Below are 13,869 nucleotides of genomic sequence, written 5' to 3'. Positions count from 1 at the left end.
TAATTTCAAATTGTTAGAATGAAAACACCAGACTGTATAGTTAATATTTGATATTTTATTTGTATATTTAGGAGCCTCTTCTTTGGCGGGGGGCTACCCAAAAAATGTTACATAAAAATGCATAGAGATATTGCTAATTAAAAGCATCTTATATACAAGCATGAGGAGGATGGGGTTTTAAGAGAAGTTACTATCATGGTACGTATATATGTACAACAATGAAAATATTATAAAAATAAATACAATATGTAAGAAAACAAGTGGAATGATATAGAAGTGATAATTTATAATCAAATGCATTGAATAAATCAATGATTTAAAAATCTTCATAATGCATAAACAAATCAGATCTAGTTCTTGGCATTTCATTAATAAATAAGTAAACAAGTTCATTAACAATATGGATATGAAGAAATATTCATAATTCTCCTCATTAAATGCTTTGACATGTAAAAAGTTCAATGCAAAATTTTGGTTAAATTTGGAACCTTTAGTAAAGATAAGGAATGTGAGCAACTTAGTAACATGTTATCACGAAAAAAAAGAAACAAATAAATCCAACAAAGCAAAGTTCCGTCGGAAAAGATGAGAAATTGAAATCACAGAAGAATTAGCACTTTGATGACTGGAGAACCTGAGATCTACCACCGCGTCCATAGTAAAGCTGTCTGATCTGATCGGAAGTTCTGGTGCCTGGACCACTAGGATTCCCAATGTTTGGAGCCATGTTAGCTTTATACGTAGGATGAGCACTATTTCTTGGCTCCATTGCACTATGTTTTTGATTACCATTGACAACAGCCCCAGTTCTTACGGTTCCATTCATATAATGACTGTCCATTGCTGATGGTACATTCCCGTTTCCAAAGGTTTTCATGGGTAGATATTGGTTTGTGGTTTTATTGAAGTGGTTTCCTGTGATGCGAATGGGTTGTTTTGTTCCAACGTTGTTTGGTATATATCTGTCGGCTGGGTTTATAGGAAAACTCACTGGGGTCACAGGACTAGCCCTGTTAGAATTTTGTGTGCTTGAAGATTCTAAATCACTGGGTTCAGAGTCAGAGAAACTCACTCTCTTTTTAGGTTTCCTATTCATTTCTCGTAAACAGCTGGGTGAAGAATTCAGTATGGACTTTGGACTTGCTCCTCTCAAAGAACTATGAGAACTGTTAAAGCTTATGTCATGAAGTGGGTGACCATTTCCTCCTCCACTGGCTGGAGATTCAGGAATCTCTGGAGTACTAGTTTGGCTATTATGCATTGGAGAAGGTGTTTGTGATGGTCTGTAATTCACTTGTGAGTTTGTCATAGGTTTTTGAGGATTATGAATTACTGTCACAATAGATGATGCAGAAGAGCTCACACTCATTTTACTGTCTGGCCTGGGCTGGTTTTGTGAATGGATGGAGTTGAGGAAAGAGGAAACATCTCTAGTGACACTACCATTTGCTAAACTTTGTATTGATGGCCTATCCACTATGTGATCATTTTTCAGAAGATGGTTTTTCGATCTCGGAGAAGAGCTTGAGAAGGCCGAAATATTAGGAGTTTGAAGTTTCTGTTTTGGGGCAGCTAAAGAGTTGATTTTGGACACTATTGAGTTCACATTATTAAACTGTTGAGCTGATAATGAATGAGTATTGTTCTCATTGGCACTTTGAGGTGAGTTTGGTGAAGGATTCTCCATGAAGGTTTGGAATGATTTTGGTTTCTGAGGAATAGGAGGTGGTCGTTTTCCTTCCGAAGAAGACCGTTTTTCAACAACACTTCTATCATCACTAGGATGTCCATTAATTTGTTGTTGAGTGCCACTAATATGCTGTAAACTAGTATGAAATTCTTTCCTTAAAGCCATAGCTTCTTGTCTGGACGTTGCAAGACTCTCCTTCTGAAACAGTTCCAGTTTTTCCCTGTGATTTTGCACATCCGCATTAATCCGATTTGCTAATTCTTTGTGAGTGAGTTTAGTCACATCAATACTCTGCTGACTGGCATCACTCTGGTTGGATGAGGTGACCTCCGAGTGAAATCCAGACTCATTTGGCACAGGCTCCACATTCTTATTGATCATTGCTTCTGGAAGTTCATTGGGTAATCCATTAGCATCACTAATTCCACTGGTATCAGACATGTCCGACTGTCTCAGAGCGTCACTCCGTTGAAACATATCACTTCCACTATCTGACAAAGAATTCTGAGGTTCGACCTCGAAAGCACTACTAATATTTGACACATCCGAGCTTCTGTGGATGTCGTATCTGTCAAAGTTTGATGGACGGCGTGACATATCCCCACTGTTGACACTGATGTCACTAAATCCACTATTTTGTCTGCTGAAATTGTACTCCTCATGTTCAGAGTGATCAGAACCGACACTTCGGACACTCCGACTGGATTTTCCTGGATACGAATAAGTGTACTCCTGACTGGTTGGAGACTGGGTACCAGTGATTAATCCATCCGACAAACTATAATGCTCCGTACTGGAGTGTAACATATCACGGTCCGGAGTTCTGGCATCCGGAATAGTGCTGCACTCACTGTCAGAGTTTGTGGACACAGTCATTCTGCATTCTTTCCAGCTGTTTCCAGAACTGGTATGGCCGTCTGTCTCACTCTCACTGTTTTCACTGATCTCCTGGAGTTCATGAATATCGTTATGGTGGGAGTGATGAGAAAGGGTGGTGCCAGATGGTCCATACATGTTCCGGATCCGATTCTGGTGACTGAGGTAGATTGATGGGTCCGTTCTCTCTCGTCTTGAGCTGACCTTTCTTCCTGAAAGCCCTCCCTAGAAAAAAGAAAACAAAAATACATTTATATACATGTACTTTAAATCTATTTGCCCAAAAGAGAAATCAACATGATCAATATTGCTATCATTTATGAAAAACTGTTCAACCTGTTTTACTAACCTGATACATCAATTGCATCTTATTCATCCTCATCTTCTCCATTTCTGCCGGATTGAAGAGAGACTTCTTCCTGCTGCCCCTGGGTGAGAGGGGAGGGGTGCTTCCCTTGGAGAAGTTGGAGGTGGAGGTAGAGCCACTGTGGGAGGATGACAGACTCTCCAGGCTGCTCGAGCTGTCCACAGACAGGGACTTTGGAGCCTCTTGGGTGTCTAGAAAAAAAACCCTCGAAATTAACAGTGATTCTCGGACATACCATTACCAATACATGTACTAATATCAATTATTTACATTTTATATGACTTATACATAATAAAAACCTGTAAAAACAACAAAACCAAGAGGGATTTTCACAATGTTTTTTTAAAACTTACCGGTATATCAATCATTATCTTTTTATCTTATAAGCTACATGTATACATAACAAAAACCTGTAAGCTTGTACTTGACTTGATACTTACCAAAAACAGCCACCAGTGACTGTAAGGCAAACTGCAGCTGGCGGCGGTTGGCTTGTTTCCCCAACCTCAGAGTGACTTCATCTTTTCCAACTTCTACCAAGTCCAAACCTGCAAAAGAATAAAACAAAATTACACTAGGGATTTGGAAATTTAGAAACTGATACCTTAAATTATCAAAAATATACTGTATATATTTTGTGGATCTAGATACCCCAGTACATGTAACTTATCTATCAAAAGACAAAATTCTTACCTAAAGATGCCAGGAATTCATGACAACCAGTCATGCGCCATATTTTGACACAAATGATTGCATCAATATTGGATTCTTTAGCTGCCATCTTGCTCAGAATATCTCTAATCTACAAATGTGCAGCAAATAATATCTTAATATACGAAATGATTGAAACATAAAGTACCGGTGATCAAGAATTTTTCAATTGTCTTAAAAAAAGGATAACTTTAAAAAAAATTTAAAATCCAAATTTTACTTTATTGAATTGAACTTACCACAAGAATGTAAGCTTCGCCAGCTTCATAATTTGGAAGGAATTTGGACAGAGCAGTCACACAACTTGGAGGTAGACCTGGAAAAAATAAGGTAAAATAAATCTCAGTATAAATGGAAGCAAAGCTATTCTAAAAATATTCATGTAACTAAAACTAAGTTATCTTTCTTTTTGGACCCTGTACACACCTAGCAGAGCCTGTAGGCTGGCACTGGCCTGGGTGAGGCGGTCCCCAGGGTCAGTCTGAGGGAAGAACACTGCTGGTGGCAACCCATTCCTTGCTGCCTCAAACCGGAATCCTACAGCCTGAAGTAGATCCTTCCAGCCTGGAATCCCTCCTACCTTGTTCTCAATGGACTGGCAGGTGGTGTACATGGAATTCTTTATACCCTGGTGGATCCTCTGTAGAGACTTCTCAATCTGAAATAGAGAGTTCCACATAATTAACTCTCTGTTTCACTAAAAAGATAAAGAATACTGTGAAAAAATATCTTCCTGAACAATAACTTGATAAAAAATGAATTTTCCTATATCTTACCAAATGAAGGAGAACTCTCATGGCCTCTCTACACTGGTTTTGGGACTGCAATAACTCACAGATGGCATGTCCCATCAGAGCAATCTTGCTACTGAGCTTAATGTCATGCCCCACCAGTATCCAGCCTCCCCAGTTTGCCGGGTGCGAGAACTGTTTGGTGGACTGCACAGACTTGATTCCATGAGACAGGGCTTGTGTCACTTTACGACCCTCCTGGAGGGCAGTGTAAAAGTTCCTCATCAGAAGCTTGGCTGCAGCATCAGGAACTGGCCAGAGAGAATAGAGAACACACTTGGCGCCTGCACTAAGAAGGGCTCTTGTGAGCCCAACCACACCGTCTGAATTGATACGACCTGCACGGTCATCAGTATAACCTGAAGACAACACAACCAATTTTGCATGAAGTTTGAGGTTTAGAATATCTGCTGCTGTGAGGAGATATTCTGACAATGAAGGTCCATCAAAGCCTCCCATATCACTAGAGCTATCATCAGAATCAATTGTAGGGAAAGAGTGTTGGGTGGTCAAATTGTCACCAGGGGAAAGCACAATTGAGGAAAGTTTCCATGATAAGTGAGTGGCAAAATGGATGACTTCAACTTGTTCTATTTGGTTCAAGACAGCAGCTTTTGTGGCTTCTGCTCCAATAAGCGGACGGCTGGTCAAAAGTTCTCCCACAATTCTAGCTTCATATTCAGAACCAGGAATATCCTTGAAACACCACCCCTGACTAACAGACATAGGCATTTTTGGACTTCCAACAATCACAGCTCCAGAAGAGTCAATCACAGGTCGGCCATGACGGTCACGCTTTTGGCCATTAGCAAGAGCAGTTACGGACGGCATGATGCTCAAATTAAAACGTTCAAACATGTACTCCTGATTCTGTTCCTTTCGAAGCACCGGGAAAGGAATGAGATACAGTTCTCCCTGTAAAACCAGGACTAGATCAATGGGCCCACTTCCCCACTCTGCAGACACAGTGGCGATGGCTTCCTCCATAGGAGCGATCAACACTTGATACAACACAGAGAGAGGAGCCCTGGTTGAGGCCTGGGACTTCATGCGTAGACTGGACTTTCTGTGCATGTTGAAGCTATTGGTGGTGAAGCTGGTGGACAGACTGAACATACTGCTCAGACTGTAGTTACTGCTGTTCAGCTTGTGGTTCCGGTTGACCATCCGGAGGAATCCGGTCCTGTCGTTCTCGGCATTGAGTTTATCACCCAGCTCCTCCAGATGCTGCTGCCAGACATCGTCTGACTCACTGTCCGTCTCACTCTCACGACTGCTGTTGTTCCTTAAATAAAAAAATATTTCCTTATTTCTTACATATTCCAAACCTTTGCTAGTATTTCTAATAATCTATAAGATTATTTTAAAGGTTTTTTTCTGGGTTTTTTTGTGTTTTATGCATGAACTAACAAAACTTCTTTCTGTAACCACCTATAATCTTATAACAACCAGTACAAGTCCATAAATCTTTGAATTCTTCTACATATTAACTCATTTAGGGAGTCACAGTTTTATGTTTAGAAAAACATATGGTATCGGTAAAAGTCTTACTTCTGGGTGTGGCTCTCTATCCCCATGGACTCTCGGACATGGCCTACATACTGGTCCAGCACGGAACACGAGCCGAAATTAACACTCCTCATACTCAGAGTGTCACTGTGTTCCCCATAGTCAGTCTCGAGCTCAGACATGTTTGTCTCATGGAACTTCACAATGCCTGAAGAAAGGTTATCATATGAATTATTCTTGTATAAACTGCCTTAAGAAATAAGTTTGAGATATCTAACAATTATTGAGAACCTATAAGATCTTTGACTTTTTATTTTGATACAAGATTAAAAAAAAATGTTTTATTTTTCTCAGACAAGAAATCTTGGTATTGATACACTTTCAACTGCCTGTGAATCATCTATCATGAACTCATCATTTTTATTTCAGATTTTGCTTGTGGATACTTTTATTCATCTTTTATTCAAGCATGTAAACTCAGCTGAATGGAAAAAGTAAAATCTGCTGCTGGGGACAATATGTGATATTCTTAATGGGACCACAGCTGAATACAATATCTGATATGGTTTACACCCTTTTATTTTATTCACTTTGTACTTGGTTTTTATTATGCCTACCATTGTCAGGAGTCAGGAGCCAGCTATACAGATAACCAGCTGCAATGGAGAAGTAGAGGACCAGGGATTTTTGCTTGGAGACAGTGTTGACGATCTGGTCACATGTGATGGGGGCGGGGTCTATATCGTTCCGGAACATCCCCTCACTTCCTGCCTGCCTCTCCAGCAGGTAGTCGATGAAAGCTCGAGTGCAGGCTCGCTCAGCCATTACGAGCGCCTCCTCATGTCGATTCAAGGAAACAAGAACTCGCTGCAGAGTACAGAAAGAAAAGCTGTCAGTTTTCTAGAGAGAAACTTCACACTGAGAGCCAATTTATTTTTCTGATAAGACAACAAGCCACTATCATGTATGAATTAACACTATAACAACATTTCCCTCTGAGAGAGACATGATATTGTTGGCAAAATCCTTGACATATCTGATTGTGTCAACAAATATGGTTCATAACTAGTCTGGTTTATCCAGTTTTGTTTTACCTGTAGAGCCTGATAACAGGCAGTCTGCAGGTCAAACAGGGACATCTTGTACTCGCTGTTCAGCTGCCCATCTCTCCTAATGCTCTCAAACAGGTCAGTGGCCCTGTACAGCTGTTGTTGACACTCATCCAGATCTCCCTTACCCCACAGGGACAGACCAAGGCGATGGCGGATCTTCGCCTCATCCTCCCTTCTTCCCAACTGCTCAGCGATGGTGAGACCTTGCCGCAGGTACTCGACGGCTTGTGAATGGTTATTGAGTGCATGGTGAACACGACCTAGACAATACATACAACTGCCATTAAAAACTACATAATGGTGACAAAAAATCAACATGAAATCCTGTCTATTTATAAATGTGTAGGCTTTAATGGCAAAAAGCACTTAGACCATAGCTGCAAGAAATAAAGATAAGGAAGAAGCTACCGATAAATGAAGGTTAAAACAATAAAATCTCCATGCTTACCCAGACTGCTGTAAGCCAGTGTTTTAGCCACCCTGTCATTTAGCTGAGCGGCTATACTCAGGTGTTGCTCTTGGTACTGTATTGCATCCTCAAAGTTTCCTAGTGATTCATGAGTCAGACCTAGATTTCCATAGGCTCGACCTAAAAATCAAATCAAATCAAATATAAATTTCAACAAAGTTTCTTAGCTCTTATGTTTGCTTTGACTGCAAAATCAGAACCAATGCATATCCTTTCTGGTATTTATTTTGCAAATATTATATAACCAGTAAAGGAACAGTAAAACTCATTAATTTCAAGTTTTGATTAAATTTTTCATTTTCATACTGCTCTCATAGTTTTGCTTTAATAATAGGCTTCTTATAATTTTGAATTTGGATCAAATCTTTCAATTACTATGATAGGAGTTTTTCCATAAAGATATTGATTGGTTTCCAATAATGAAGAAGTTTTCATATCTTTTTAACAAAGCATTAAATGTTTTGTTCAATAAAATTGTTGCATAATTTATAGACTGAGGTACTAGTATGTAATTATGACATCTAATTAAATGGGAACTAACATCTTTTTATTCCACTTTCCAATTTACATCAAAGGAAGAAAAAAAATAAAAAGGTCTTATGATGTTTGCTGGTACTAAGTGTACATCCGATATCTTTTTACTTCTCTAATATAACAATTTCTTGATTTAATAATATCAGACCAAGAGTATTTCTTTAGAAATTAACATAATAAGAACACTTACATTGGCAGGTGGAGTTGTGTGTCTGTTCAGCTATCTGTAGGTCCATCTGATGGTACTCTAGGGCTTTGTCGTAATCTCCCATGCTCTGATAAACTCCTCCCAAACCACAGGCAGCCTCACTCTCACACCGCCTGTCTCCCATCTCCTGGGCGATGGTCAGCTGGTGCTGCAGACAGGAAATAGCCTGCTCAAAGTTACCCAGAAGACTATGCAAGCAGCCTAGCTCACCATAGGCTGATGCTTTTGCCGAGCTACTGTTGAGTTCATGAGCTACCACAAGCCTCTTCTCAAAGCACACCAAGGCCTGTTGAAGGTTGCCCACATTTTTGTGAGCATTGCCCAGTCCCCTGTAAGCTTTGTCCTGATCTGACAAACTGTTGGCTTGCTGAGAAATCGCAAGATACTGTTCATGACATTTCACAGACTCGTCAAAGTCTCCAAGAGCCTCGTAGCAATCACCAAGATTGCCAAGGGCTCGTCCTTTGTCGAATATTGAAGCCGCACAGCTCACTTGTTCCAACATGGCCAACTGCTGCTCGAATAGTCCTATTGCATCCTCAAAGCAGTTCATGTTCATTTTGGTTATTGCAAGATTTCCAGAGGCCTGTGCTTCTAGAGAGCTATTTTGTAGCTCCCTAGCTTTCTCTAACTGTTCCTCATAACACTTGAAAGCGTCCATGTAATGTCCCAGAGACATGTGAACGTTTCCAAGGTTCCCATGAGCTCTACACTCACCACGACGATCGTCCATGTCCTGTCGTATGCTAAGTTCCTGGGTGTGGTAACCAAGAGCTTTGTCATACTGTCCAAGATTCCTATGGGCTGCACCCAGTGCACCAAATGCTGTTGCTATAAGATCTTTGCTGCTTGATTTTTTGGCCATTTGTAGCTGTTCTTTGTATATAGCAATGGCTTCATTCACATTACCAATTTTCAACAACACATCACCGATATTTCCCAAGGCTCGGAAAATTCCTTTAGTGTTTTTGATTTCTTTCATGATAGTTAAGCTATTTCTTTGACACTCTAAAGATTCCTGATAGTCATGTAAAGCTTTGTGGGCAAGGCCCAAGTTACAATATGCCCGGGCCATGCCCAGTTGGTCTTTTAATTCCCGAGCTATTGACATATCCTGTTCATAGTATCTCACTGCCTCTAGGTGATTGCCTAGAGCAAAGTGAGCATATCCAAGATTAAAGCAAGCCTTGGCTTCACCTTCAGAATCATGTAGCTCCTGTGATAACATAAGATATTGCTCATAGAATCTCACAGCACTAGAGTAATCTCCCCTTGAACTATGAAAATTTCCTAAGTTACACAGAGCCCGGGCTTCACTGGGAGTGTCCTTGAGTTCCTTGGAAATATTAAGATGAGTGGAATAATGGAACTGGGCTTTATCTACCATCCCCAAGGCTTGATAAGCCACCGCAAGGTTCCCATGAGTTGCTCCTTCTGAATGACGATCGTTCACTTGGGAAGAAATTTGTAATTCCTGTTTATGATATTTCACAGCCTCCTCGTATTTTTTCAAAGCACAGTATGCATTTCCCAGGTTTCCATAGGCACGTCCTTGACTAGCATTATCACCGAGCTCCTTTGCAATGCGAAGATGCACTTGATGAAGTTTTAAAGCCGAGTTAAACTGGCCAAGCTGATGAAAAATAATTCCCAAATTAGAACAAGCGCGTCCTTCAGCCACTTTGTCTTTTGTCTGTAAAGCATTGTCCAGCTGTTTCTCGTGGTACTTCCTTGCGTTTTCATAGTCCATCATGCATCGAGCAGCATGACCAAGACCAGCATAAGCCCTAGCTTCCAGGGTCTTATCCTGCCTGTCTTCTGCTATCTGAAGAACCTGTCTATGATATGATATTGCTTTCTGATAATCCCTTTTGTAATGGAATGCACTTCCTAAATTACTATACGCTCTTGCCTCTTCCACACTATTTTTCAAATTTTTGGCAATTTGTAAATGTTTATTATGACATTCCACCGCACTACTGAATTCTCCCATTGCGAGGTACACTGCTCCAGCATTGCCGATCTCCCTTGCCTCTTGGAGTTTGTCACCGCTCTGTTTCATCAGGAACAGACACTGTTTGTGACTCTGTAGAGCATTGGGGTAGTCTCCGATGGCAGTATAAACATGTCCCAGACTTCCCAGAGCTGATGCGGCTGCTTGGCGTTGTTTCAGTTTCATCGCCAGTGCCAGCTGGTATCTGTGATTGGACAACGCCTCCTTGTAGTGACCTTTGGAGAAGTACGCTGACCCCAGGTTACCATAGGCTCGGCACTCCCCATCATGGTCACCTACAAAAATTACGAGTTCATTAGCATTGTCTTTTGCTGAGTTTAATTCTTTCCATTTCATACCAAAAATTAATTTCACCACAAACCCAACTTCAACTCATGATTTCACACATGAAATATGCAATACCGGTAATCATATTCTTAAAGATTTTCACGAGGTTGGGGGTTGGGGAAGGGGGAGAGGGGTTTGGGGGTAAAAAAAATATGTTTGGGAAAATGAAATGTGGCTGAAAATAAGTATTTATGTAAGTAACTACTACACTAGTACTTGATTAATCTTATCTGTCGAAGAATGTCATCTTCATATTTTTCAATGACAAGGTTTAAAATTCAGAATATCTGACAAACCTTTGTACTGATATGCTCAAGATAAAAGAGAACATTGATAGGATACTTGTGGGTTAAAATTAAGCAATATTATCAGATCATTTTGCTCTAAACCTCAAGTGTTAAAAACAACCTTGTAACCCTTCTTAAACTGGTGGATAATATATCCTAGATCACAAAATCATCGTCTTGGAATGATAATCTGGTGACTATGTACAGTCTTGACAACAGTAAATGCATTTTTATATCAGATATTAATGGACATTCTGACAACACCTATCAATTCCTCAGGAATTTCAAACACTGAAAAATCAATCAGGGTTTGAGATCTCGGTGAATGCATGCAAGTCCACAAGTGTTTAAACACAATTTGCAAAGAAGAAAAGGAATTGTGTCGTTTCTTCATTGACACTACTGGAACACCTGAAGGAATTTTCATATTTTGCTGGTCTAATCAAAATGTTGTTGTAAAGTGAGAAATCCTTGATACTATCAATTCAATTAACAGTATTCCTAGTAGCCTATTTTTATATACTTCAAAGCCCGCACTTGCCTGGAGTAATCTCCCTTCAACGACATTGGTCAATTATGTTTCGGGGACTTAATACTTGAGTAAAATGTACCCCAGTAAGCCCCCCGGCGGTTATCAAGATCATTTTAGCAGTGAATTATCTACTTAATTCAAACCATCCCTCACAATGGTCTTAAGAATTAAAATATCATAAATACACTAAGCAAACTGGGACAAATAATTGATTGTAGATTTAAAAGGAACACAACGAACGTGTACACTTCTTTTGGAAAGTCGGCGAAATACAACTGAATAAACATTCGCTTTACAAAATGGAAGCACGCCAAAACATTAAACTTGGACCCAGAAAAAACATGAGCCCCGATTCAATTAGCATAAGGCTGCAAAAGATTGACATGAGGAAAAAGAGTAAATTTTATTTACCCCCTGTATAATAATAGTCAATGATAATTTACTCCGGGGCCAATCAAGGTGTTAAAAAAGAGATTGACTTGCTATTAGCAGAGCCAGCTAATTAGGTTAATGCTTTGAATCTATTCTCATTTTTTTGGTTGCAAAATATGAAAATTAAACAATTGTTCCCAACTCTAGTGGCATACAATTTCAGAAAAGTAGCTACAAGGCAAAGGTAATTTTCCCCCGTTCGCTGAATTGATTTAATTTGTGTTATTTTCTATTGAACACGTCCATTCCAGGAATTTTTATCTCACCTAATTTGAAGATCCAATTTTCATTAAATTTGTATAAATGTATTACAATGTTTCAAGTGAGGAACACATTGTGGGCGAACAATTTCGAACAGTTTTGATATTGATGGCTTAATACGAGGATATTTTTACACTAGGTCACTGTTTGAATAATGGAAATCAATATTATAAATGGCCACATGAGAAATAAAAAATTAAAACCAATATATACTTTTATCAAATAATTTGAGGACAGCAAGCAAATACAAAGAGTTTTCTTTCAAAATGTAAAACCCCAATGCATATTGTCAGTGTGAATATCTGTCAAGACTTGCTGCATTAGTATACCGCAAAATGTCAGACAATGACAGTTGCATAAATAACTGCAAAAATTATTTTGGCTTACTTAATTATGAAAGCATTCACATCTCAACTGAAGTCTTATCATAATTAATTTTAAACTGCTTCCTGTTGTACATGTCACATTTTATACCTACCAAGAGACTTGGCCACAGAGAGATCATGCTGCATGTAGGAGATGGCGGTGTCTATGCTCCCTAGCCCCCAGTAGGCACTGCTGAGGGCAGAAAAGACCGATCCTCGAAGCTTTAGGCTGCATGTTCCTATCTGCAGTGCAGCCTCTAGCATAGACACTGCAGCGCTGTAGTGGCCCGCTGCCAAAAGCTCCTGACCAATCACAGAGATGATCACAAAAGCACTCTGATTCAACTTCAACTTCTGCAACTGGTTAAATGTTGGTCCAAGTTTGTCTGGAAAGAAGAAAGAAAAAATTCAAAGATAAATTAAGTTAAAGATCATATACATAACTAAAATCAATCAAAATTAAAAAATTCTATTATAGTTCTGTAAGACTCTGAAAACAGAACAGAATAGTGTTAAAAAATTACAGTACTACAATAAATAAGCATTTAAAATGTTACTAGGTAGATTTTTATGAATCAAAGAAAATTCTTCAATCGTTGAAAAACTGTTTTTCCAGCTGATATAGATATGCTTTAAAGTTGTGTCTACCTTTGAGAGGGGACTTGAGAGCAGCATCAATGAGTCCCGTTATAAGATTGGTGTTGTTAGCGTCCTGGGCCAGCCCCGCCCCAAACGCAGCCAGTGCTTCTCCATGTTGTCCTAAGTTCTGTAGTGCTACCCCCTCCCGTAGGTAGGCCTGAGGAGAAAAAAGATATTCACGAATTAAATAAATTTAAAACAATTTCTTCTCAATTGCAAAGACATAATTTTTCGTAATTACAAACTTCCACATTAAACCTTATGTAAAGTTTTTAGCTGTACTGTGAATCGGAAACCACCTCTACTCTAAATCTTCAGTCAGGATAAGATACGAAATATCAGGTAGAAATATTACATTTATTTTAAAAACTCTATATCAAACATATTCTTACTGACAATTATAAGTAATTGAGTGTATTCTGTGTACTGACGGGTGACCACACATGCAACTTATACATTAATTGTAAAGCATATATAAAAGATTCAATGTCAATATTAAGCAAGATAGGATTAATATTAAAAATAATTATCCATGACTCAATAATGATTTATTTCATTTTCCTTAATTTAATTGTTTTTCTTCATATTTTTTCATTATTTTCTGATCACAAATATAGTTTAAAAGATGTTTCCATGTGACACTATCAACAATTAAGTATAATTTATTATGACTAGAGAGAGTCCGTATTTTCATTGGACGCGAGAATGACCTGGTTCCCTTTGGTATATCATTACACACGTGCAG

The 13,869-nt window shown here is 39.1% G+C and overlaps 1 protein-coding gene across 4 annotated transcripts in view; it reads right to left on the bottom strand.

Moving 5' to 3' along the window:
- Positions 1–40: 40 nt before the first annotated feature.
- Positions 41–13,869, bottom strand: part of LOC105318956 (tetratricopeptide repeat protein 28) — a 47,908-nt gene continuing 34,079 nt past the window's right edge. For all 4 annotated transcript variants that reach the window (XM_011416289.4, XM_011416291.4, XM_066079363.1 and 1 more), the window contains 14 exons: positions 13,134–13,281; positions 12,599–12,871; positions 8,250–10,556; positions 7,505–7,645; positions 7,039–7,316; positions 6,562–6,811; positions 5,987–6,152; positions 4,421–5,720; positions 4,071–4,302; positions 3,884–3,960; positions 3,627–3,735; positions 3,374–3,481; positions 2,916–3,124; positions 41–2,791 (listed from right to left, as the gene is read on the bottom strand). In XM_011416289.4, coding sequence (XP_011414591.3) covers positions 611–2,791; positions 2,916–3,124; positions 3,374–3,481; positions 3,627–3,735; positions 3,884–3,960; positions 4,071–4,302; positions 4,421–5,720; positions 5,987–6,152; positions 6,562–6,811; positions 7,039–7,316; positions 7,505–7,645; positions 8,250–10,556; positions 12,599–12,871; positions 13,134–13,281 — 7,779 coding nt within the window. In that variant the 3' untranslated portion in view covers positions 41–610. The remainder of the gene's footprint in view (positions 2,792–2,915; positions 3,125–3,373; positions 3,482–3,626; positions 3,736–3,883; positions 3,961–4,070; positions 4,303–4,420; positions 5,721–5,986; positions 6,153–6,561; positions 6,812–7,038; positions 7,317–7,504; positions 7,646–8,249; positions 10,557–12,598; positions 12,872–13,133; positions 13,282–13,869) is intronic.

Source organism: Magallana gigas, chromosome 3 (genome assembly GCF_963853765.1).
Source record: "Magallana gigas chromosome 3, xbMagGiga1.1, whole genome shotgun sequence".
NCBI lineage: Eukaryota > Metazoa > Mollusca > Bivalvia > Ostreida > Ostreidae > Magallana > Magallana gigas.
Note: the sequence above shows the minus strand (reverse complement) of the source record. Positions and strands in the feature narration are given on the sequence as shown.